Below are 21,572 nucleotides of genomic sequence, written 5' to 3'. Positions count from 1 at the left end.
ATAGAAATTTTGGAAAATATAAAAAGAATATAAAACAAAACAAAATCACCCATGATTCGCGCCTCCCCCCCAAGACCACCAGTGTGATGCTGGGGTCTCTCTCCTTCCATTTGAATGTAATTTTATTTTGTTTTATTTTTTTTTTAATTTTTTTTTTCTTTCAACGTTTTTATTTATTTTTGGGACAGAGAGAGACAGAGCATGAACGGGGGAGGGGCAGAGAGAGAGGGAGACACAGAATCGGAAACAGGCTCCAGGCTCCGAGCCACCAGCCCAGAGCCCGACGCGGGGCTCGAACTCACGGACCGCGAGGTCGTGACCTGGCTGAAGTCGGACGCTTAACCGACTGCGCCACCCAGGCGCCCCGTGAATGTAATTTTAAATGTAATTGAGATGACGTGTGTGTACGTAGCTCATTTTCCCGTTAATGTGTTTCATGTGACCGTTTTCCCAAGGCCATTAGACAATCTTCATAAAAACGATCTTTTTCTTGAATAAAATTTCAAACGATGATGACTTTATTGTTTTTGTTAAAATGGTACATTCTCATTACAAGCAGTTAGGAGGACACAGCAAAGTACGTGAAGAAAGTAAAAAATAAAATACTCAGAAGTGTCACCATTGAGACGGCAGCTGCTCAAATGTATTCACTTAGAGAGATGTGTCGACCTGTGCACTTGTGGTTTGAGTACTTTTCTGGGTGTGTGTTCTTAAAAAAAAAAAAAAATTAAAACAAATCTTGACCTCTTCCAAACAATCATTTGTTACCATTTGGTAAATGTAAGGCATCTATCTGTGTCATACAGGCGACATATTAGTCAGTGTCTTCCAAAGAAATAGAACCAGTTGGATGTATATATACACATGCACATACAGAGTAGGAAGAGACAGGGAGAGAGAGGGAGAGGAAGAGGGCGGGGGATGGGAAAGGTAGAGAGCGAGGGAGAGGGGGAAAGAGAAGGAGGGAGAGGGAGAGGGAGAGAGATTGATACTTATTTTAAGGAACTGGCTCACACGATTGTGGATGCTGGCAACTTCCAAATCCATAGGGCAGGCCAGTAGGCTAGAGACTCAGGGAAGAACCAATGTTGTAGTTTGAGTCCCCAAAGCAGTCTGTTATCAGAATTGTGGGGAGCTCAGTCTTTGTCTATTAAGGTCTTCAACTGATTAGATGAGGCCCACCCATAACATGGAGAGTAATCTGCTTTACTCAAGGTCTACCGATTTTTTTTTTAAATACTAATTTCTTTAAAAAAATTTTTTTTTTTACATTTATTTATTTTTGAGAAACAGAGACAAAATGTGAGCGGGGGATGGGCAGAGAGAGGAGACACAGAATCCAAAGCAGGCTCCAGGCTCTGAGCAAGCAGTCAGCACAGAGCCCGATGCGGAGCTCGAACCCAAGAACCGTGAGATCATGACCTGAGTCGAAGTCAGACGCTCAACCGACCGAGCCACCCAGGCATCCATCCCAATACTAATTTCTTTTTAGAAAATACCTTCACAGAACCATCTAGAATAATGTTTAATCAAATACCTAGGTACTGTGGCCTAGCCACATTGGCACATACAAATAACCATCATGGGCATTTCCATGGATGGAGAGCTAGAAGGATGGAGACACGCCTGGGTGACAAATGGATTGATGGATGGAAATAATTCTGTGTCAAATGACTTCACAGCTGCAGATTATTTCATAGAACGGGCATACCACGATTTATTTAATGTTCCTCGTTGTTGGGCACTTTGATTCCCGTTTCTTGCGAATCAGTCACGTTAACACGGGCACCTTTCCTACCTGCGAATGCCCAGCTCAGCGGCGCCTCGGCACAGAGGGTTTGGAGTCTGGTACTGCATAGCCCCGCCTGCAGGGAGTCCTCAGTCTGGCTCACGCTTGACTCTCACTGGCTTTGTGGTTTCAGGTCGGAAGAGCCCTCTCCCCAGTGGTTAAAGGAGCTGAAATCAAAGAAGAGGCAAAGCCTGTATGAGAACCAAGCTTGAGCAGGTATGAAGGGGCGCAGTGGGGGAACGTGGACAGAGCCTGCAGTCTGCAGAGTCAGGAACCTAGGCCAGAAGGCAAAGGGTTGGAGACTTTTGGACCCTAGGAGAGAAAAGGGGAAATGGGTGCGGGTGTTCCGGGCTCGTATAAAGAGGGCTGTGGTGACCTGTTTCCTGTTAGGGGAAAAAACCCAGGTGGACAGCCTAGGGGAAGAGCCAGATAAACCTGGGCTCTGGGCTCATGCACTTGGCTAGGCTCTTCTCCCTGCATCTCAAAATGCTTTCATAAAGTGGAATGGTGAGACATCAGAGATTAGCTTAATCCAAAATGTCCCCAGTTTTTGCATTCATATACAGCCTGCATAATTAAAAATTAATTTGGAAAAAAAAAGATTAAAAAAGTCAGATGATTCGATATGCCCCAGTGCAGGTCCCAAATGACTTCAGATCTCGAACTTCAGTTTCCCCATCTGTAAAATGGGCTAATCGTGTCCATGTTGCCAAGCGGTCCCCAGGGCTCAGTAAAGATGCACTAAAGTGCCGGTGGTTAGTCCTAGGGGTAGGAGCATGTGGTTCATGCTCCCTAAAAGTCTGCTCTGACATGAGCAGCACAGGAGACCCTCCAGCCCCTTACCCACAAACCTCAAATCCAGAAGACACCGACAACGAAGCATTTTCATGACCTACTTAGAGGCAAACCTGACCTGCATGGATGTCTTTACATTACACTGCAGGTGTGATAGGGCTTTGCATAATATATATGTATGTTACATAATACATATATGCATGTATATACGTTTATATAATAAATGTCCCCCCCGCAATTCTAAATTCCCATCTAAATCTGTGCTCAGTTTTAGATAAGGAATCAGAGCCCGTGTTTATTTTGTGTTTAGGGCTATACATGTGATATCTCAATTAAACTCATAGAAATCCATATGAGGAAACTGAGGCTGGAACCCTGACCTGACCCTAAATTTCACATTTGTTCCACTGCATCTGACCACCGGCCACCTTTCTCACCCCACTCCTCCAAAAAACAAAACAAAACTCCAAACTCATCTTTCTTAACCTATGGCTTGTGGGGATGGCCGTCTTGGAGAATACCCAGAAAAGGTTTTAAGGCTTAATGGCAGAGACACATAGGGTCACATGTTCCCCTTGCTGACGTCAGGACTGTCTCTTCCTCTCCAGACGGGACACTGCCACGTCTAATGAACAGAAGCCTTAACTGTCAGAACCTGAAGACGAGGCCACGCTGCTGCCATTCGTTCCTGCACATGGTTACCTGCCTGGGCCCTTGCAGTTGGGTGGAGAACACCGGCTGGGGCCTCCTGGCCCTCCGCAAGCTCACCCCGGATCAGGGCGGCAAGACCCACCCTCCTCAAGCAGTTGCACGTCTCCCCAGACAGCACTTCAGGCTGAGAACGAAGCCAGGCTGCCCAGAATTGTCCATGTTGGTGGTTTTGTGTTTTCCATAAAAATGTGCATTTCTACCTACTTTTAGACACCACTCCAGGAACATGGGTTTGAGGCTGGACCATCTCCCTGGGTTCTGGAAAAACACCTGTATTGTGAAAGCACTTCGTCCTCCAACCCCAGGGCAGGTCTCTTTCAAGAGCATATTTCCAAGGAAGAAGAAACCATCCGTTTCCTGCTGTAACTGTCGTCCACGGCAGTGTTACAGGGTTGGGGTTTTGATTGCTTTTTTGGCAAGTTCTGTCTCCCTCCCTCTCAAAGAATCAGCAGTTCCAATTTTTTAAACACACACGTCTTTGCAGTGTATTAATCCTTTCAGTGGGGCTGTGTGCATAGTTGACCTGTCTCATTATACGTCTTTTTTGTTTGCTTTAGAAGACGTTAAAGCAATAATTCAGCCAATTTTCTTTGAAATTAGATATGTACATATGTTTTTTTATGTTAAAGAGCAGAAGGAAAGATATGTGAAGAGTTTGCTTGACATATTCGATCATCTCAGGTTATCTCATCCCTACCCGATGCTTTTAAAACAAATTCTAATTGTCACCCTTGTATACCAATCTTCTTGGCTCCTTTCCATCTGAGCTCTGATTTCTATGGAGTGACCTTTGTCCCTTGGCCTCAAATGTTCATAAATTGCAGCCCAAATGGCAGTGCCTTTTCACTCAAACATCAGACCTGCTCTGAGAATCTTTATCTCTAGTCGTTTTTGAACATCACCCGCACTGCCGGCATGGAAGAACCTTTCCAAATAGGTCTTTGAACAAATGCATGAATGGGGGGTTCTTTTTTTTTCTTTTCACCTCTTCCTTCTACCACTCCTCCGTCCCCCGCCAACTCCACCTGACCAAGTGCTTATTTTAGGTCCAAACGCAGGAAGTGAGGGTCTTGCTGAAACTCTTCTCTGGACGAAAGTGCTGGATGCTAGGTGACAAAGTATAAGGTTCACCTTGCCTCTCTTTTTTTTTTTTTTCTTGATAGCACTAAGCTCACTCCCAGGAATCTCCAGGACCTCTGGGGATCATCATTCTTTTTGGAGATTCTCAACACCAGCCTCCTCCACCTCTGAAACCCAAGGCTCCCGCAAACATCCCAGATATGCTTGACTGGCCACCTGCCATGCCTGCAGTCGCCATAAACTTTGTGCCAACCTTGCCTGGGCCGTTCACAGGGCACCCTGTGACCGCTGAGGGGTGCCAGGGCTGAGTTTCCTAAGGCTACATATGGAAGGCTATATATGGGGATTGGGCACATGTACGCCCACCCCCTGACTTCCCAAGATGTGAAAATCTTTCTTGATAAATCCATTATTTGCAAAGGGTGTCAAAACATACCATACCATCCTTCCCCCTGGCCATGTCTCCAGGGGTCTCCATGTGTCTCCCCATCTCTTCTTCCTCCCTCACCCTTTACCATCTCTTCCTTCTCTTGGGGGGTGGGTGTGGGGGGTGAAGAGCAATCCTGTTTCTTCAGGTTAAGCCAAACATCTGGGCCCCGGAGGGCAGTTGTGGTTCAGCACCACGGACAGGGACCGAAGCCCCACCCCCTTTCCCCCCGCCAGTCCTTTTGGCTGAACTTTGGCTACTGATGGGCAGTTGTTGAACCATGTTACCCACCCAACCTTTTGCATCTGGAAGCCTCATTGCATCTGTGTCTAGAGGTTTGGCCCTGCTTGGTAATAATTTGAATTCCTTTCATTCCCCAAGTTAGTGGTCAATCAGTTCTCTGGGGCATTGGGTGGGATGCATCTAGGAACTGCTGCTTTGTGATTTTCCTTTTTCCTTTCCCCTTTCACTTTCCCTTTCCTTTCCTTTTTTTTTTTTTTTTTAAATTTTTTTTGATCCACTTAATGTTTTAGAACAGTTTTGATGCAATGGCTTTCCAGGTCAATAGATCCCCTTTAAAGACACTCCGCATGTTCTGACCCTGACTCTTCCTGGCTCCTGTCTGTCTTTCCTTCAGGCGGGAAGGGTCCCTTGATGCCATTTTGGACAGTAGGAATTTACCTGCTCAGTTCAATGAGAATATTGATACTCACCCATGCAGAACTTTCCAAGGTTCAGTTCTGTTGTAGCCCAGTATATCCAACAGGAAAGAAGAACACTTGAACGTGAGATTAATCTGGAGATCTTTTGCCTATCCTCCCACACCTTGATTGGAAATAAGAATCCATTTAATTCCTTCGTGATTAGGATGTACAAAGTCCGCCCCCCCCTGAAAGTGACTAGAGCAGCCTCACCTCTCCACTGTACAAACGACCATCACAGGGGGTCAGGAGCCACCGTCTCCCTGCAGGCTCCCCATGAGCTCTGGATCCCACTATGACCAGCGCAATGATGTTAGAAGTGACTGATGCTTTGGAACTTTTGCGAATAGCTGGGCACGTGTGTCATTGGTTTTCTCCTCTTTCTAAACTGAGTGAGCTCTGGCACTCAGTGGACAGTTGTATGCTAGTTTCTTGAGTTTGCCTGGGCCACCTTTGGATATCTGTGTCTTCTAAAACTAACTTAATATGCCTTAACCATTTGTATGCAATCAAGTCACCTGCCCTCATCCAACCGCCTTCCTGGGGGCCTTTGGCTCTCCTTAAATGAGAGCCTTATACTGAACACAAAACCCTATGTACGCACAGTCTCTCCCTCTGTCTACGCACACACACACACCCCCTTTGCACGTCAGCATTTTGATGGCTGGTCTTTTGATCAAGTCTGTGTGTTTTTCCCCTCCAGTGGGTCCCCTTCTTCATGGTCTTTTGCCTAATGAAACAGAGGCCTTTGGCTTGTGAAATCCCATGGTGAGACCTCAAAAATCAGTGTTGTGGGGGAATTCCTTGGTGCCATCAGACAAATTCTGGTGAACTCAAAGGCTTGCGTTGTTTCGATGTTGGGGGTTTTGAATGACACTGACCCGACAGCCTCAGGTTGTCCAGGATTCAGGAAAAGGACAGTGAGATGGGGAGTTTTTCCAGGGGGACAAGCCAAGTCATCTGTTGTGAGACAAATGTGTTTCCCTTTGTGTGTCCTGGGAAGTGAGGCCAACTCCAGGCATTGCTAAGGAGCGAGAATAGAAACAGGCACAGGCCTGAGGTCCCAGAGTTTAGGGGCTGCGCAAGGGATTGGGGGGAAGCCCTTGATGTGCTTTCCCCACAGGAGAGCTCAGCTGCTCCCACCCAGTGCTGTGAACTGCCTCGTCCATTTATGCTTGTACATGTCTTTGTCACACCCCCAGATTGCCCCAGGAGCTAGGCATAATCACAAAGCTGAAAACCCACAGGGACATGGCCAGATCGCCTCCCAAACTAAACACTTTCTCACAGGTGACTCGGGCCTGCACAAAAGACAGTGTCCCTCCCAAGGAGAATGCTGGCAGGCCTGCCTCTCCCTCATCAGTTTCTGTTTCTTCCCCCTCAATCCTTGTGTTTCTCCCTGCCCCATAATCCTGTCCCTTAACACAGGAAGCTAGGTTCCTGTCCCTAGAATTTCAGGGTGAGCCTGAGGGGAGAAGTAGAGGCAGGAGAAGATCTCTGTCCAATGGGGGATACCCTCCCCCCTTAATTCACGCCGTGGCAAAGTCACCACCGTAATGGAGAAACCTACAGCCTCAATTGTGCCTTTCTTCCACCGCCATGTATTAAACATGGAAGCAAAACTGTGTCTTCCGTGGGGTGGGAGGGACAGCACTGACCTGGAGGGAGCCACCTGGAACAGGTAGGACCCACTCCACATGTGGAAGGCAGTCCACCTTGGGTTATACCCACCTAGAAAGCCACGGTTCCGGGCTCTGCTGTGCTATGAGTCAACCCCGCTGGGATTCTGGGCAAGCCGAGGTTCTGGAAATATAGGGCCACATAGAAAGCCAGTCAGTATGCGAGTGTGACAGGTGTTCGCCACCCTCTGTCCTTTGGTTCCCACCATCCCACCCGTCTAGAATTTGCTTTCTTTTGTTTGGATTGATTCCTGTGCGGAGGGGTGCAGAAATCTGGGTTCTGCAGACTCAGCCTCAGGTTCCTGGAGCGCTAACCCTTAAAATCAATCGGCTTCTCCCCGAATCTTCTTAGTCACTGTCCAACCTGGTGCCGGGACATCTCCCTCTATGAATCCGACTGGCCCCTTTTTTTGACAATCTCCAGTGGTGTCACGCCTACAAAAAAAAAAAAAAATGCTGTTGTCTAAAGAACAATTTGAGCTTTTTACTGGTCTCATTTCACATAGCCTTATAGATTCTGTAAATAGGGGGCTCAAAAATAATATATTGTGTTATGGAAGATAATTTTGTACTGTGCTGTTTCCTAAATCATACTAATATCCTAGAAACGATGTACTTCCCTGATGGATCTGATCCTCAAAACACTTTGTAAGATGGAGGGAGTGGAAATATATATAAATCCGCCATATATTTTCCTAGCCTTTCTTCTGGGTCCCTTCCTGAGATATTTGAGTCACGGTAGGAAAGAAACTCCAGTCCTGTGTATAGGTAAGTTAAACCGGCCTGCTGGTGTTCTTGCAATTGCCTTATGAATTCACAAGCTCTAGGGGTTCTGAACAGAAGGTGGACGACAGGTACTTTATCCAATCCCAAAAAGAGTCTCTAATCGCGTGACTGAGAATTCATCTAGAAAAACTTATATTTTTAACGTTAAAACAAATGGGGGCTTCCTGGACCTCACAGAGTATTGGATATCTACAAGTGCTTTTATATTTTGTAACTGTAAAGAGGTTTCATACGCACAGAAGAGCAGTTGGGAATCTGGCCAGCTGCCATTAAACACGATGACCTTTGCATGTACAAAGATGTTGCATTCAGACTATGAAAATAGCAAATAAAGCTTCGATGCAAGTTGCACTGGAGAACTCCGTGTGTCAGTGTCGATGCAAGTTGCACTGGAGAACTCCGTGTGTCAGTGTGCGGATGAATGGACTCTCCCATGCATGCACCAGCTGAGTCGGTCTGTTGTCTGTGCTGAGCTGGGGGCCACCGGCAGGAAGGGGGGGAGCTGAGGTCCTGGGAAAGGGGACCCGTGGAGACAAAGCAGGATTTCCATTCAACGTGGGGTTGAATCCTCATTCTGCCTCCTCCCGGCTGTGGGAGTGCTGATAGCAGCATTAGCGGGCAAGAGTTTAAGCCAGTGGTCCTCAACTGGGTGGATAGTGGCCCCCAGATGACACCTGGCAAAGACAGGGGACATTCTTGGTTATTACAAAGAGGGACGGGAGGTGCTTCTAGCATCTAATGGGTAGAGGCCAGGGGTGCAGATCAATATCTCACAGGGCACAGGACGGCTCCCCCCACCACCAAGAATTAACTGGCCTCCGATGGCAATAGTCCCGATACTGAGAAACTTTAGGCGGAGGAAACGTGGCATGTGAAAGTGTTGGGCCACACAGTAGGTCCTTTTAGGATCCAGAGATCCTAAAGGATCGGATGGGAGGAAGTCACACCAGATCCCCCTTAGACCTTCCCCCCTAGATCCCTAGCAGGTGGTGACTGCATCCCAAGTTAAGGGGGCAAAACCAGCTCTGGGTCCCACGATGGCCAGCAGGAAGTAGTCCCTTGGTTTGAACTGCCCAGAAGGATCCTCCACGGACAGAAGCAGGAAAGCCCCAGTCTGAGTGTTTTGCTTCATGATCTCTCCGTGGCTGTCCATTTGCAGATGTGGCTCTGACCTCCAGCAGCGCCCCCGAGGTCACCTGCTTCCAGAGGCCAGCTGCAGCTGCCACCCAGCATTCCATCACCATCTCCAGAGACGCGGGGTCACTGGGCTCTAGGCTAACTTGAGGATTTTAGCCAAAAATAACAAAACCAACCCCTGTTTCCTGACAATTCACTCCTTGGCCCTCTCCTCATTTTAGTCTCCCAACCATCATTAATCATACTTTAAAAATGTATGGGCCTAGGTTTTGGTTTGGATTTGTTTTTGGCTTCTGTTTTTCTCTTTGGGTTTTGTTTTTTGTTTCATTTTTTTGTTTGTTTGGGGGGGGCTTTTTTGGGGGTCATAAATAAGGTAACAATCATGACTGCCTTTATTTCTATTGAGGCTAAGATCTGGGCCCTGGGTCAAGCCAGCCTCTCCACCTCTCTGCTGTGTGCTTCTGGGTAAGTGACTTCACCTCTCTGAACTTAGTTTCTGAATCATCTATAAAATGGGGATCGTAATTCCTTCCCTAAAGAGGGCTGGGTGGGGGGTGCACCTGGGGGGGTCAGTTGGTTAAGCATCTGACTCTTGATTTCGGCTCAGGTCATGATCCCAGGGCTGTGGGATCAAGCCTCATATCGGGCTCTGTGTCAAGCAGGGAACCTGCTTAAGATTCTCTCTCTCCCTCTGCCCCTCTCCTCTACCCCTCTCTCAAAGAAGGAAGGAAGGAAGGAAGGAAGGAAGGAAGGAAGGAAGGAAAGGAAGGAAGAAAGGCAGGCTGGGTGAAGATTAAACATAATGTTCACGAAGTTGGCACATAGCCTTGCACATAGTAGATCTTCAATAAATGGTAGCTGTTAGCCATATATGCCTCTATATGAAGAAAATAAATTTTTGTTGGGTCTGTTACAGCATCCCGTGGACACCCAATTTGGGGGTTATGTTTAGGATGACCTGACTTAAAATTTAGGCCATAATGGCACATGGGAAAATTGATTCCGGGGCCCCTCGCTTTAAGAACTGGTATCATTCCAAAAATGTCACTTAGCGGATTAGGAAGGTGGTAGCTCCAGGAAGCCAAAGAAAGGGAGTTGGGGGGCACTGGAGAGCTTTACACCCCGATGCCCGCCCGTCGGCGCTGTCAGGCTTCCAACAAAGCTGATGAGGTCCGTCTGCCCCCAGGAAGCCATCAGGGGCCATGGCGGAGGACACAAGCACTGGGGCCTCCCTGGGCCCACTATTGGAGTGAAATGGCCCGAACGGAATCGGGTGGACGGGGCGCTGCCTCAGCAGGCTGGGATGTGCTGGGTTGTCGAAAAGCGCCCATAAATAGGACGCTCCGAGCAAAGGCAGACTGAGTCTGCAGACGGTGCTGGCCCCTCTGTTCTTCCTGAGGCTACAGCAGCAGGTTCATTCTGGGATGGGCAGGGGAGGGGAGGCGAGAGCTGCCCCGGCAGGCCCAGACCTTTGGGGATCTCCCTGGGGCATGCACGGCTGGCCCCTGCACAAACCGGGGATTCACTTAAAGGCTGGAGCCAAGAGGGAGGAGCCGATCCAGCCACCAAGCCCAACTGATATCACAGGGAGGTGGCCAGGGAAGAGTCCCCGGGCATGTGCTTAGGCTTCCTCCTAAGCGCAGCTGAGGAAGGGGGGTGAACAAATTGGGGGCTGCCAAGGACCCTGAGGGTCCTCCCTGAGCTGGGCCAGGCCCCGTGACCTGCTGAGGCCAGGCATAGACAGGACAAGCATCCTGTAGGCTATGCATCCCTGGGCCTGTGTCCAGAGCATATGGGCTCCGCAGCTGCACCCGCCAGCAGTGGGGGCGCTGGGGCCACGGTGGGGGGCAGTCAGGCGCGGGGTGTAGATGTGTGTGCCTTGTGGACCACTGCGGACGTCTGAGATGGGCACGGTGTGTGTGTGTGACAGGTGGGGGGGGGCCGTCATGTACAGTGGGTGTCATGTGACTGTGTACAAGGACCACGGGAGCTTATGTGTGTGCAAGTTGCGTGCATGTGTGTGTGCTGATAAACTGGAGAACAGTCCCCTGTGTGTGTCGTGGGACAATCATGAGAATCCTCCCACGTGACTACTGTGGGGCCTGTGTTTTGTGTCACGGTCCCCACAGGGATGCAGGGAACGGTCTGTCTGTGTCTGTGTCTTTAAGTGGCTGGTACACAGTAAGTGCTCCATAAGTGCATATGGAATAAATCACCAAACGTCTGGAAACCGGGCCAGAGCAGGTGTCCCGGGATCTGGTCCTGCATCGTGCATTCTCTGGATATCTGTCTGTCTGTCTGCCCATCTCCCACCAGTCTGTAGTCTGCCGTTCATCCGGGTTACCCGGCCCCAGGCCAGGCACTGAGCAGGTGCTCCTGGAATCTTGGGTGAACAGAGTAACGAGTGAACAGAAGACCGTAGCCCAGAGCGTGGAGGTGGGAGAGATCCCTGTAGAGAAACCCTGCGGAAGCCCACCCTCTGGCCAGGGTCCGGAGGTGGTGTGCCTACACAGAGCTTGAAGAACCCTGTTTTGGGGAGTAGTTGGGGAGGGGGGAGGGGGACGCGCTTTGGGGCCAGGCCCAGTCCTGTGACCCATGATAGGTGCTCAGTGAATGTTTGTCGAATGACTGAATGACCCAGTGCAGTGAGTCACGACCACGTCCCCCAAAGCAGCAAAAGGTTCTGTAGCTCACCTTCGACCTCAATCTCATCCGTACCTCGTTCGTCCCGGTGCACCCCGTGACTCTTCCTCTGCTTGGAGCCAGACGCGTTCCTGGCGAGATGGCGGAACAGCATGGCGCACCCGAGCAAGCTGCAGCGGGCAAGAGCCACGGCGGCCTTGGGGGCAGCTACAAGGTACGGGGCGGGAAGGGGTCCCAGCGGCTCCGGGCCTGGGGCTGCTCTTGGGCCTCAGGGTCAGCTTCCCCAGCAGGCAGCCGGCCTCCAGAAAGAGAAACCCCTGCCAGCCATCGGGGGCCAGAAAGACACCTCACTCCCTTCACGCCTTTACTGCACCCTCTCTCCTGTGTCCTCATCTGGAGAACGGAACTGGACACACGCAGCCTGTCTCAGTGGGGCACAGAGGCCCCAGGGGTTTCAGGAGACGTGGCTCGGACTCTCCTGCCTGACTTCAGTCCAGTTCTCTGGCTCCTCTGGGCCTCAACAGCCCCATCTGGAAAATGGAACAATGCTCGCTGTCTCGGCCCCCCGAGCCGGCGCTAGAGCTAAATGTAAAGGTCATTGCCCTGGCCAGCTAAGGAGAATTCGGACGGCTGGAATTTGTTGGCTCTCCCCTCTCTGAGCCTCCCTGGGGGCTTTAACCTGAGATGGGTTGGAGGATAGGTTGACTAAAGGGATAACTGTGGGTGGGGGCAGTTCTGAGGATGTGCTGGTGGCTTTCATTTTTTTTTTTTTTAATGTCATTCATTTTTGAGAGAGACAGAGCATGAACGGGGGAGGGTCAGAGAGAGAGGAAGACACAGAGTCCGAAGCAGGCTTCCAGGCTCCGAGCTATCAGCACGGAGCCCGATGCGGGACTCGAACTCACGAACCGTGAGATCGTGACCCGAGCCGAAGCCGGACGCTTAACCCACTGAGCCACCCAGGTGCCTTGTGCTGGTGGCTTTAAAGAAAGTGGAAGAGAAGAAAAGAGGCCTTCCTCGTCTTGGGATTGGGGGGACCACAGGGTTGGTCTAGGGACTTCTAAAGGCCTTTGCAAAGACGCAGAGGCAGTGCCCGCCTGGAAGGCAGATGCCACCACAGGCCCTTCCTGGCTCCGTGGGCCTCGTCCACAGCAGCGTGCAGGAGAAAAGAGCCAGCCGACTTACCGAATCCTGGTTCCTCTGCCTAACTTGCTGTGCAGCCCAGGACAAGTACCCTTTCTGAGCCTTCTATAAAATGACCAGAACAGATGTAACTCAGGGGCCTTCTGCAAAGACAACTTGTGCTTCTAGGTGGATAAGAGAGGCAAAACCTTCCTCTTCCTTTGCAGTCTTTCCCTCTCTGGGCGTGGGACAGGTGAAGGTCAACTCAGACGTGGCGAGCTGCTGTTTCCTTCGTTGGCACAGGGAAATTCCACGTTAAGGGAAATACAGATTTCTGGCCTCTCTTGAAAAGTTTAAAACAGGGCCCACATTCCCTCCTAACCATAAGCGGCTTCATTTCCTTCCCCTGGGTCATTTCACCCTGTTAGTTTGGGGTCAGATAGTAGCTGCAATCCTGGTTTGAGATTCCTGGAGACATTCCCACGTGTGGCCACGAGGGGGCAGTGCAAGCCTACAGTCGATGCTGGATCCCAGCACGTCCAAGGCAGAGCAGATGGAACGGAGGGATGGTCCTCCTGGCCCTGCCCCAAGGAGGACCCTGCAGAGGGAGGGGATAAAGGGGTGGCCCTGGGAGCTCCACGCCCCTGGGATGCTCAGGATGCTGCCCTTTCAGGTGATCGTATACGAAATGGAGAACTTCCAGGGCAAGCGGTGCGAGCTCTCGGCTGAGTGCCCCAACCTGACGGAGAGCCTGCTGGAGAAGGTGGGCTCCATCCAAGTGGAGTCTGGGCCGTGAGTACCTGGGCCCCCAGCCCCCTCCTCACAGCCCTGAGCCTTCCGGGGGTCAGGAGGTCCGGGTTCCAGGTCTAGGTCTGCTGTGGGGTCTTAGGCGACTCCCTTCCCATCTCTGGCCTCAGTTTTCCCATCTGTCAAATGGGGATAACACTGGCACGTGCTTCAGAGAGAGTGTCTGTGAAAATGAATGGAAACGTGCACATAAATAACAATACAATAATAACAATAATAATGAGGAAGAGGTGGAGAAAGGAGAGGAATTATCTTTGGATTACCTACTAGGTGCCAGGCATTGTGCTGAGAAGGTTCCTGAGCACCTACACAAAGGCTGCACATAAAACAGATTCTTTACACTATTTCCCAGGATGTTTTTCTGGCTCAGAGTCTCAGCGGCCAGTATGTTCCGGGAGCTCCTTTCATACCTGGACCAGGGATCAGTGGTAGGGCTGGAGGGAGGGTTCAAGGTCGAAGGTCAGCAGCTTTGGGGGCCCTTCCCTCAGGAGACGCGGGTCCAGGCCGGTTTCCTCCTACAGGTGGCTGGCGTTCGAACGCAGGGCCTTCCGTGGCGAGCAGTTTGTCCTGGAGAAGGGGGATTACCCTCGCTGGGACGCCTGGTCCAACAGCCACCACAGCGACAGCCTCCTGTCCCTCCGGCCCCTGCACATCGTGAGTACAGCTCCTGCCCATTTGGGGGAGCTCCTAGAAGCAGGACCGGCTGGGAGCTGGGTCAGGAAGGCTCACTGCGCAAGCTTAGCTTGGGGCCGGGCTGGTACGGACCTGGCTGGGAAAGGGCCGTCTTCATTTCTGACCTAAAAGGTTGTGCGGGCTGAGAAGCAGCTGGCTACGGTCCAGTGGCCACTGGGCTGGGGACCGGGACACCAGGATTCACATCTTGACTTCACCAGCACAGCACTGACACTTCCCTCTGTAACCCTGTTAAAATCAGGAGCCACATGGTCCAGTCCCAGACCAGCATTGTCCTTAAAGCAACGCATCCCGGAAAGTAACTTCAGAAAGTAATTGCAAAGCAGCTCGGGTTCTCCACCTGCCTTCCTCAGACACCTGGAAGGGACTCGGTCCACAGCGACACTCTTAAATGTTGCTCTGCCCCACCCCCACCTGCTCCACCCACCCTCCGTGGCTGCTCCAGCCCTTTCTTCTTGTCACACTCACTCATGCTACAAGTGGGAAGAAAGCTAAGAAGACCACAGTCAGAACCTGGTTTAGTCAGGAGGGAATCCTCCTGCCTTACTGATTTTTATCTCCTTCCGGCCTTTCTGTGCCTCGGTTTCCCTAGCTGCTAAATGATGGAGTTTTAATAGGAGCCCCACGGCCCACTCTCGGCTTCATGGCTCCCTGGCTCTAAGATTCCCAAGGAGGCTGGCTCTGGAGGAACCTCCCTAGCCTCCCGTCCCTCCTGCAGGCATCTCCTGAATCCCCTCCCTCGGGCAGGGGGCGCTCGGGGGTAGGCGTTATTCTGCGGTGGTGACTGGATTCTTTCCCACGTCTCAGAAGCCCTGTTCTGAGCGTGGGAGGGGCCGCCGGCTCACCACGTGATCTCGCCCCCAGGATGGCCCGGATCACAAGCTGCACCTGTTTGAGAACCCAGCTTTCAGCGGCCGCAAGATGGAGATAGTGGATGACGACGTGCCCAGCCTCTGGGCGCATGGCTTCCAGGACCGCGTGGCGAGCATCCGGGCCATCAACGGGACGTAAGGGACCCAACCCCCCACTCCTGCCCCTGCCCCGCCCTCTGGCTCTAAATAGAATCTCTGTTCACTGTGTTTCCTACACAGCGGACGCTCCCTGCCTCTCCAGGCATGGCGGGGGCGGGGCCCATGATGGGAATGGCTAATTGTTCACCCTCCATAACCATTAGATTTCCAGGAAGCATTGACTTGTCGGAAGTTTTATCTTTATTTTTAAATCAAGTGAAATCTGTTGCTCTTACCTGTCCCTATCTAGGTCTTCACTCCTTTGCCAAACCTCCCCAGGCCCTTGAACTGATCCTCAGGGGCACTTTTGTTTGTTTCCTTTCACAGTCCTTGCCCTTCTTACCCAGGTGAGAAGTGACATAGGGGTTCTCTAGATATGACCTGAATAGTATACAGGAGAGTGCGTAGTACATCACCTCCCTCCTTCTAGGCTTAATATCTCTGTTAATGCAATCTTAGGATCATTTTCCCTTTGTCAGTGACTACATCTCACTCTGTGGGCTTGAGATCTGGGGTTGAGCCTTAAAAGGTGCCACTCCTCCCTGATAGTAATTTATTCAACAACTTTGTACTGAGCATTTCTATGTGTATAATATGGGGGCAACAAGAATTACACAGCCTCTGCCCTCATGAATTTTAGTCTGCTGGGGAGACAGACAAGGAGACAGGTATTCACAACTTATTGTGACCAGGATTGTGATGGGAGACTCACAGGGGCTGTCTGATTCAGCCTGGGGACGTCAGCAAGGGCTTTCCTGGAGGAGGAGACATACGAATGGAGACGTAAAGAAGATGAATGAAGGGAAAAGCACGTGTAAGCGTTCAGAGACACTCCGTTTCAAGGAAAGTAGAATGAGAGAGGTTGGAGTATGGGGTGTAGAGAAGACATGTTGAGATGTTTGGTGAAGGACCTGGGAGCAGGGTAGGGAGTTTGAATTCATCCGGAGGGCACTGGGGAGCCAGGGAGGAATTTAGGCAGGCAGAGAGCGTGGTCAGATGCCGGCTTTAAAAGCCTCGGTCTGGCTGGAGGCAGGAGGCTGACCGTCCTTACCGCAGCCTTGGTACCCGGCAGGTGGGTTGGCTACGAGTTCCCCGGCTACCGTGGGCGCCAGTACGTGTTCGAGCGGGGTGAGTACCGCCACTGGAACGAGTGGGACGCCAACCAGCCGCAGCTGCAGTCTGTGCGCCGCATCCGGGACCAGAAGTGGCACAAGCGGGGCTGCTTCCTCAGCAGCTGAAGGGCACCCAGGCCCCAGTGGCCCAGGCCCGCCCTGGGGGGCAGCAGAGGCAAGAAGAGGAGGCTCCAGGGCCAGGGTGATGGTCTGCCTGTCCCCCCTTCCCCGGAATCTACTCAATAAAGCCTGGGGCCGGTCCCCCACCTGCCATGTTCCTCTGCGTCACTTCTTGAGGGGGCTGGGGCTTTAGGGTTCTGACAGTCCCCAAGGTCGGCTGTGAGCTGGGCTCACCCCCAGGCTCTAGTCCTTTTAAGCAGAGTCACATGCACAACTTGCACTGATCTTGTGTCTGTTTTCCTGTCTCTGTTTCCATCTGTCAGTCAGTCCGTCTGTCCATCCGTCCGTCCATCCATCCATCCATCCTATTCATCCATCCTTCCTTCAGTCTACCCCTCTTTCTATCCATCTTTCCATCCATTCATCCATCAGTTCTTTCCATCCATCTCCCATTGATCCATCATCTTACCTCTCTCCCATCCATCCATCCATCCATCCACTCATCATCCATCTACTTATCCATTTATTTATCTGTCCATCTGTAGATCCATCCATCCATCCATCCATCCATCCATCCATTTATCCATCCATCCATCCATTTATCCATCCATCCATCCATCCATCCATCCATCCATTTATCCATCCATCCATCCATTTATCCATCCATCCACCCATCTAACTATCCATCCATCCACCCATCCATCCATCCATCCATTTATCCATCCATCTGTCCATCCATCCATCCATCCATCCATCCATCCATTTATCCATCCATCTTTCCATCCATCCATCCATCCATCCACTCATCATCCATCTACTTACCCATTTATTTATCTGTCCATCTGTAGATCCATCCATCCATCCATCCATTTATCCATCCATCCATCCATTTATCCATCCATCCATCCATCCATCCATTTATCCATCCATCTTTCCATCCATCCATCCATCCATCCATCCATTTATCCATCCATCTTTCCATCCATCCATCCATCCATCCATCCATCCATCCATCCATCCATTTATCCATTTATCCATCCATCCATCCATCCATCCATCCATCCATCCACCCATCTAACTATCCATCCATCCATCCATCCATCCATCCATCCATCTATCCATCCATCCATCCATTCATCCATCCATGCATCCTATTCATCCATCCTTCCTCCAATCTACCCCTCTTTCTATCCATCTTTCCATCCATTCATCCATCAGTTCTTTCCATCCATTCTCCCATTGATCTATCGATCCTACCTCTCTCCCATCCATCCATCCATCCATCCATCATCCATCCATCCATCCTTGCATCCACCCTTCCTTTATCCCATCCATCCATTTATCCATCATGTCCCCCTTCATCTCTCTGCCATGTCTGTTTTCATTAATTTATTCAGCAAATGCCAGCCCTGTCCAAGGCCTGAGGACACAGCAGGGAACAAAACAAAGTCCCTCCCTCATGGGGTTCACTTTCGAGGAGACAGACAGTGGGCCTCTTATTTATTTACATAAATAAACAAGTAGACTTCGAATATAATGTTAGGAGTTAGCAAATGCTATAGACAAGGAAGTGCAATATTATGATAGGAGGTAATGAGTGGGGTCCGAGAACTCTGCTCTGAGGAGGTGACACTGGAGTTGAGACTTGAATGAACCATGAGAACATTCTAGGCAGAGAAATAATGGGTGTGAAGGTCCCAAGCAGGAGTGTGGCTGGGTGATGGAGACATGGCAAAGACAAGGCCAGTAGGTCTGGAAAGGAGTAAGCAGTAGAGAGGGGGAGTGGTCAGAGAGGGTGTGGGGCCAGGGCAGTTAGGGCTGCACAGACCCTTCTCTGAGGGAGGTGGGAGCCATGGAGAGTCTGAGCGAGGCAAGACACGATTTAACAGGATCACTCTGGCTGTGGCACAGAGTGTAGACCATGGGGCCAAGGGGGGACCCAGGGACACCAGCCGGGACGCCCCTGGCTGAGCTCTGGTGGTGTGGCCTCCCTGACTCTGTCTTTTCCCTGCATCGGCAGCCCTGTGAACCTCCCAGAGGTCTCCTGAGAACCCATCCCACCTCCTACCTGTCACTGCTTGGAGCCTCAGTGCCTTCATCTGGCCAGAGGGGGGTGCTGTGGCAGTGCCGGGCATCCATGGGCGTCTCTGGCCCCAGTGAGAAGAGAAGGGAGTGTCCCCTCTGCCAGTCAGGTGACAACTGGCTTCCTGCAGCCCCAGGGACCCGCCCTGGACCTTCCCACCTCCATGAACTAGCCCTACATGTCTCCCCGACTTTGTTCCCCTGTTGTGCCCAGAGTCCCTCCCAGCCACCTGCGGCCTGCCCATGGCTGATGCAGCTGGTATGTGGGAGGACTGAGGGGGCCTCGGGGAAGGCGCTGAAAAGAATACAGCAATTGTCAGTTACTTCTGCTTGCGTGTTTAAAAAATATATATGCACAGCCGAGAAATCACCTTGAATTATTTTTTACTTTGGTGTGCAGGGGACAGCTGGGTGGGGCACCAGGCTCCGGGTGGAGGGTGAGGGGCACCCAGCAACCAGGCAGACAAAAGGCGGGGTTGACTCCCGCTACGTGAGGATGGCAGCACCCCCCTTGGCCCCATATGCTCCCCAAGACCCGCCCCCTCGTCCCTCTCACGGACAGAGGCCTTGTTTTGCTTTATAAATGAGTCCTCGCTGAATGCCAGACGTCATCTGAATCACTGAGCCCTAAGAATGACCTTGACAGGCCAGCCCAGTTCCTCACCCCATTTCACAGATGAAGCAACCGAGGCTTAGAGAAGCAGCGTCACCTTCCTGGGGTCGCACATACCAGAAGTGTCAGAGCTGAGGTCTGTTCTCTGTGTGCTGACTCTGGGACATCCTTCCCTGAGCCCCATACACTGCGACCTGTCCGTCAGGGGCAGGGACACACAGCAGAGGAAAAAAAAAAAAACACCAGCGGCAACAACAATAATAAAAGCCACCACCCTCTTGTCTCCAACACCACGGGCTGAGCACATCGCCAAGGGCTTTACAGTATCATCTCTAACCTACTGATAGGAGACACCCATCCCCGTGGGCAGAGAGAGAAATTGAGGCCCAGAGCGCTGAAGTAAATTGCCCCGGGTGCCAGAACCTCAGAGTGGTGGAATTAGGACTCAAGTTCACGTCTGCCTCCAAAGCTGTCGGCTGTCCGTGCTGTGGCTGGCCAAACTGAAGCCCTTCCTGCTGCTGTAGCTGCTGGCTGGGGAGGTGGCTGCCATTTATTGAGCACCTACTGTGTTCTAGGCGTTGGGCCAGTCTGTGACTGGTCTCGGCTAACACCAAGAAGGCCCATAACCAGCTCCCGGGTGAAGGGGTCAGAGGAGGGCTCGCAAGAAGGCTCAGTGCTGGCTCGGTGGGTCCCTCCCTCCCTCAGCCTGGGCTCGACCCCAGGGTCTGTAGCAGGGGCTGACTCTAGAGGTGGGGTGCCGCCAGACCCCAATCCAAGGGGGAACCCAGGAGGTCACTGACTTCCAAGTGATTGTCCAGTGCTTCGGTCCCCACTAATTGTGCCAAGGAGGACTTGCTTTTCCACCAAGTACGCCAGGGCATTTTTCCTCTAAGGCATTCAATCCTCCTAAACGGCCCAGGAAGCTCAGAGAGGGAGAGCCGGCTGCCGGGGTCGCACAGCCAGGGAGGGACAGAGCCGAGATTTGACCTCAGGCTTGTCTAACTCCGAAAGGCTCAGACTCAAATCCTAGCTTGTGCAGGGACAGGACCCGAGAGGGACAGTTTATCTGTTTAATGGAGAGGCAGGTGTAGTCAAATAACTCAGTAATGGGGGTTCATCCTAAGGACACCAGGGCAAACAAGGAAATAAGGCAACCGGGCTGCGTGGTGAGAATCCGAGCTGCAAAAAGGGCTTCATGCAAAAAAGGGGAGCTGGGGGTGAGCGGGGCTCACGGAGGCAGGACTGGAACCCAAGGACTCTTGGGAGCTGGGCCGCAGGCTCTGTGGGCATTCTCCTAGGGCCCCAGCATTGGCAAGCCTCAGCGAACCCATCACCCCCCAACTCCCCACTCCCTGGGGTCAGCTGCTCCTCTCTGCAGCCCTCAGTCTGGACGTCTTTCATCTGCACCGGATGGTAGCAGGTGCCGTGCGCGTCCCCAGAGCCCTTAGAACTCACAATTTTGGGGCGCCTGGGTGGCTCAGTCGGTTAAACATCCGACTTAGGCTCGGGTCATGATCTCGCGGTTCGAGAGTTCGAGCCCCGCATCGGGCTCTGTGCTGATGGCTCGGAGCCTGGAGCCTGCTTCGGATTCTGTGTCTCCCTCTCTCTCTGTCCCTCCCCCATTCATGCTCTCTCTTGCTCTCTCTCTCTCTCTCTCTTTTGAGAGAATAAAACATTAAAACAAATAAAACATTAAAAAACATTAAAATAAAAGAAAAGAACTCACAATGTTGGTGTGCCCAGGGCAGCTGGGATTCTGGGGGAATTCATGCCAACTAGGTGTTACGACCTGTGCAATGACTCATCCAGGGGTCAACACGAATCCGTGTACAGGTCCCCCAGCTCCCCGTCCTCAGGCGGGAACTTTGCCAAGCCGTCTTCCCCATTTTGTAAAGTCATGGGGCCCGTGGCAATATTGCCTGTGGATTGGGCATCATTGATCAATCACCTCTGGGCCAATCTGTGTGTGTGGCTGTATGACGTTCAAGATAATTCCTTGTAGGTTTGTGAACATGTCAAACGCACGTTCAGTCCAGTATTATCTTCCTACCCAAACTTGCCTTTTGAAATGTTTATGTATTTATTTTGTGAGACAGATAGAGAGCAAGTGGGGGAGGGGCAGGGAGACAGAGGGAGACAGAGAATCCCAAGCAGGCTCCCTGCTGTAATGCAGAGCCCGATGCGGGGCTCGACCTCACAAACCACAAGATCATGACCTGAGCCGAAATCAAGAGTCAGACACATAACCGACTGAGCCCCCCAGGC

At 51.5% G+C, this 21,572-nt stretch overlaps 2 protein-coding genes across 4 annotated transcripts in view; both read left to right on the top strand.

Annotated features, from left to right (window-relative positions):
- Positions 1-8,319, top strand: part of KIAA1671 (KIAA1671 ortholog) — a 202,616-nt gene extending 194,297 nt beyond the window's left edge. For all 3 annotated transcript variants that reach the window (XM_086682205.1, XM_086682206.1, XM_086682207.1), the window contains one exon: positions 1,923-8,319. In XM_086682205.1, coding sequence (XP_086538331.1) covers positions 1,923-2,001 — 79 coding nt within the window. In that variant the 3' untranslated portion in view covers positions 2,002-8,319. The remainder of the gene's footprint in view (positions 1-1,922) is intronic.
- Positions 8,320-13,434: 5,115 nt separating this feature from the next.
- Positions 13,435-16,717, top strand: CRYBB3 (crystallin beta B3). The gene is made up of 4 exons (XM_086683323.1): positions 13,435-13,662; positions 14,199-14,331; positions 15,235-15,377; positions 16,453-16,717. Exons 1-4 carry the CDS (start codon positions 13,520-13,522, stop codon positions 16,616-16,618), a joined length of 585 nt encoding a protein of 194 aa, XP_086539449.1. The 5' UTR covers positions 13,435-13,519; the 3' UTR covers positions 16,619-16,717.
- The last annotated feature ends 4,855 nt before the right edge of the window (positions 16,718-21,572 follow it).

Source organism: Puma concolor, chromosome D3, assembly GCF_028749965.1.
Source record: "Puma concolor isolate L17-30 chromosome D3, mPumCon1.1.hap2, whole genome shotgun sequence".
Lineage (NCBI taxonomy): Eukaryota > Metazoa > Chordata > Mammalia > Carnivora > Felidae > Puma > Puma concolor.
Note: the sequence above shows the minus strand (reverse complement) of the source record. Positions and strands in the feature narration are given on the sequence as shown.

Excerpts from the sequence above, each read along its gene's own strand:
- CRYBB3 (XM_086683323.1), top strand. The coding sequence starts at position 13,520 with ATGCTCAGGATGCTGCCCTTTCAGGTGATCGTATACGAAATGGAGAAC. Across the intron at positions 13,663-14,198 it reads ATCCAAGTGGAGTCTGGGCC|GTGGCTGGCGTTCGAACGCA; the intron begins GTGAGTACCTGG and ends TTCCTCCTACAG. Across the intron at positions 14,332-15,234 it reads CCCTCCGGCCCCTGCACATC|GATGGCCCGGATCACAAGCT; the intron begins GTGAGTACAGCT and ends TCTCGCCCCCAG.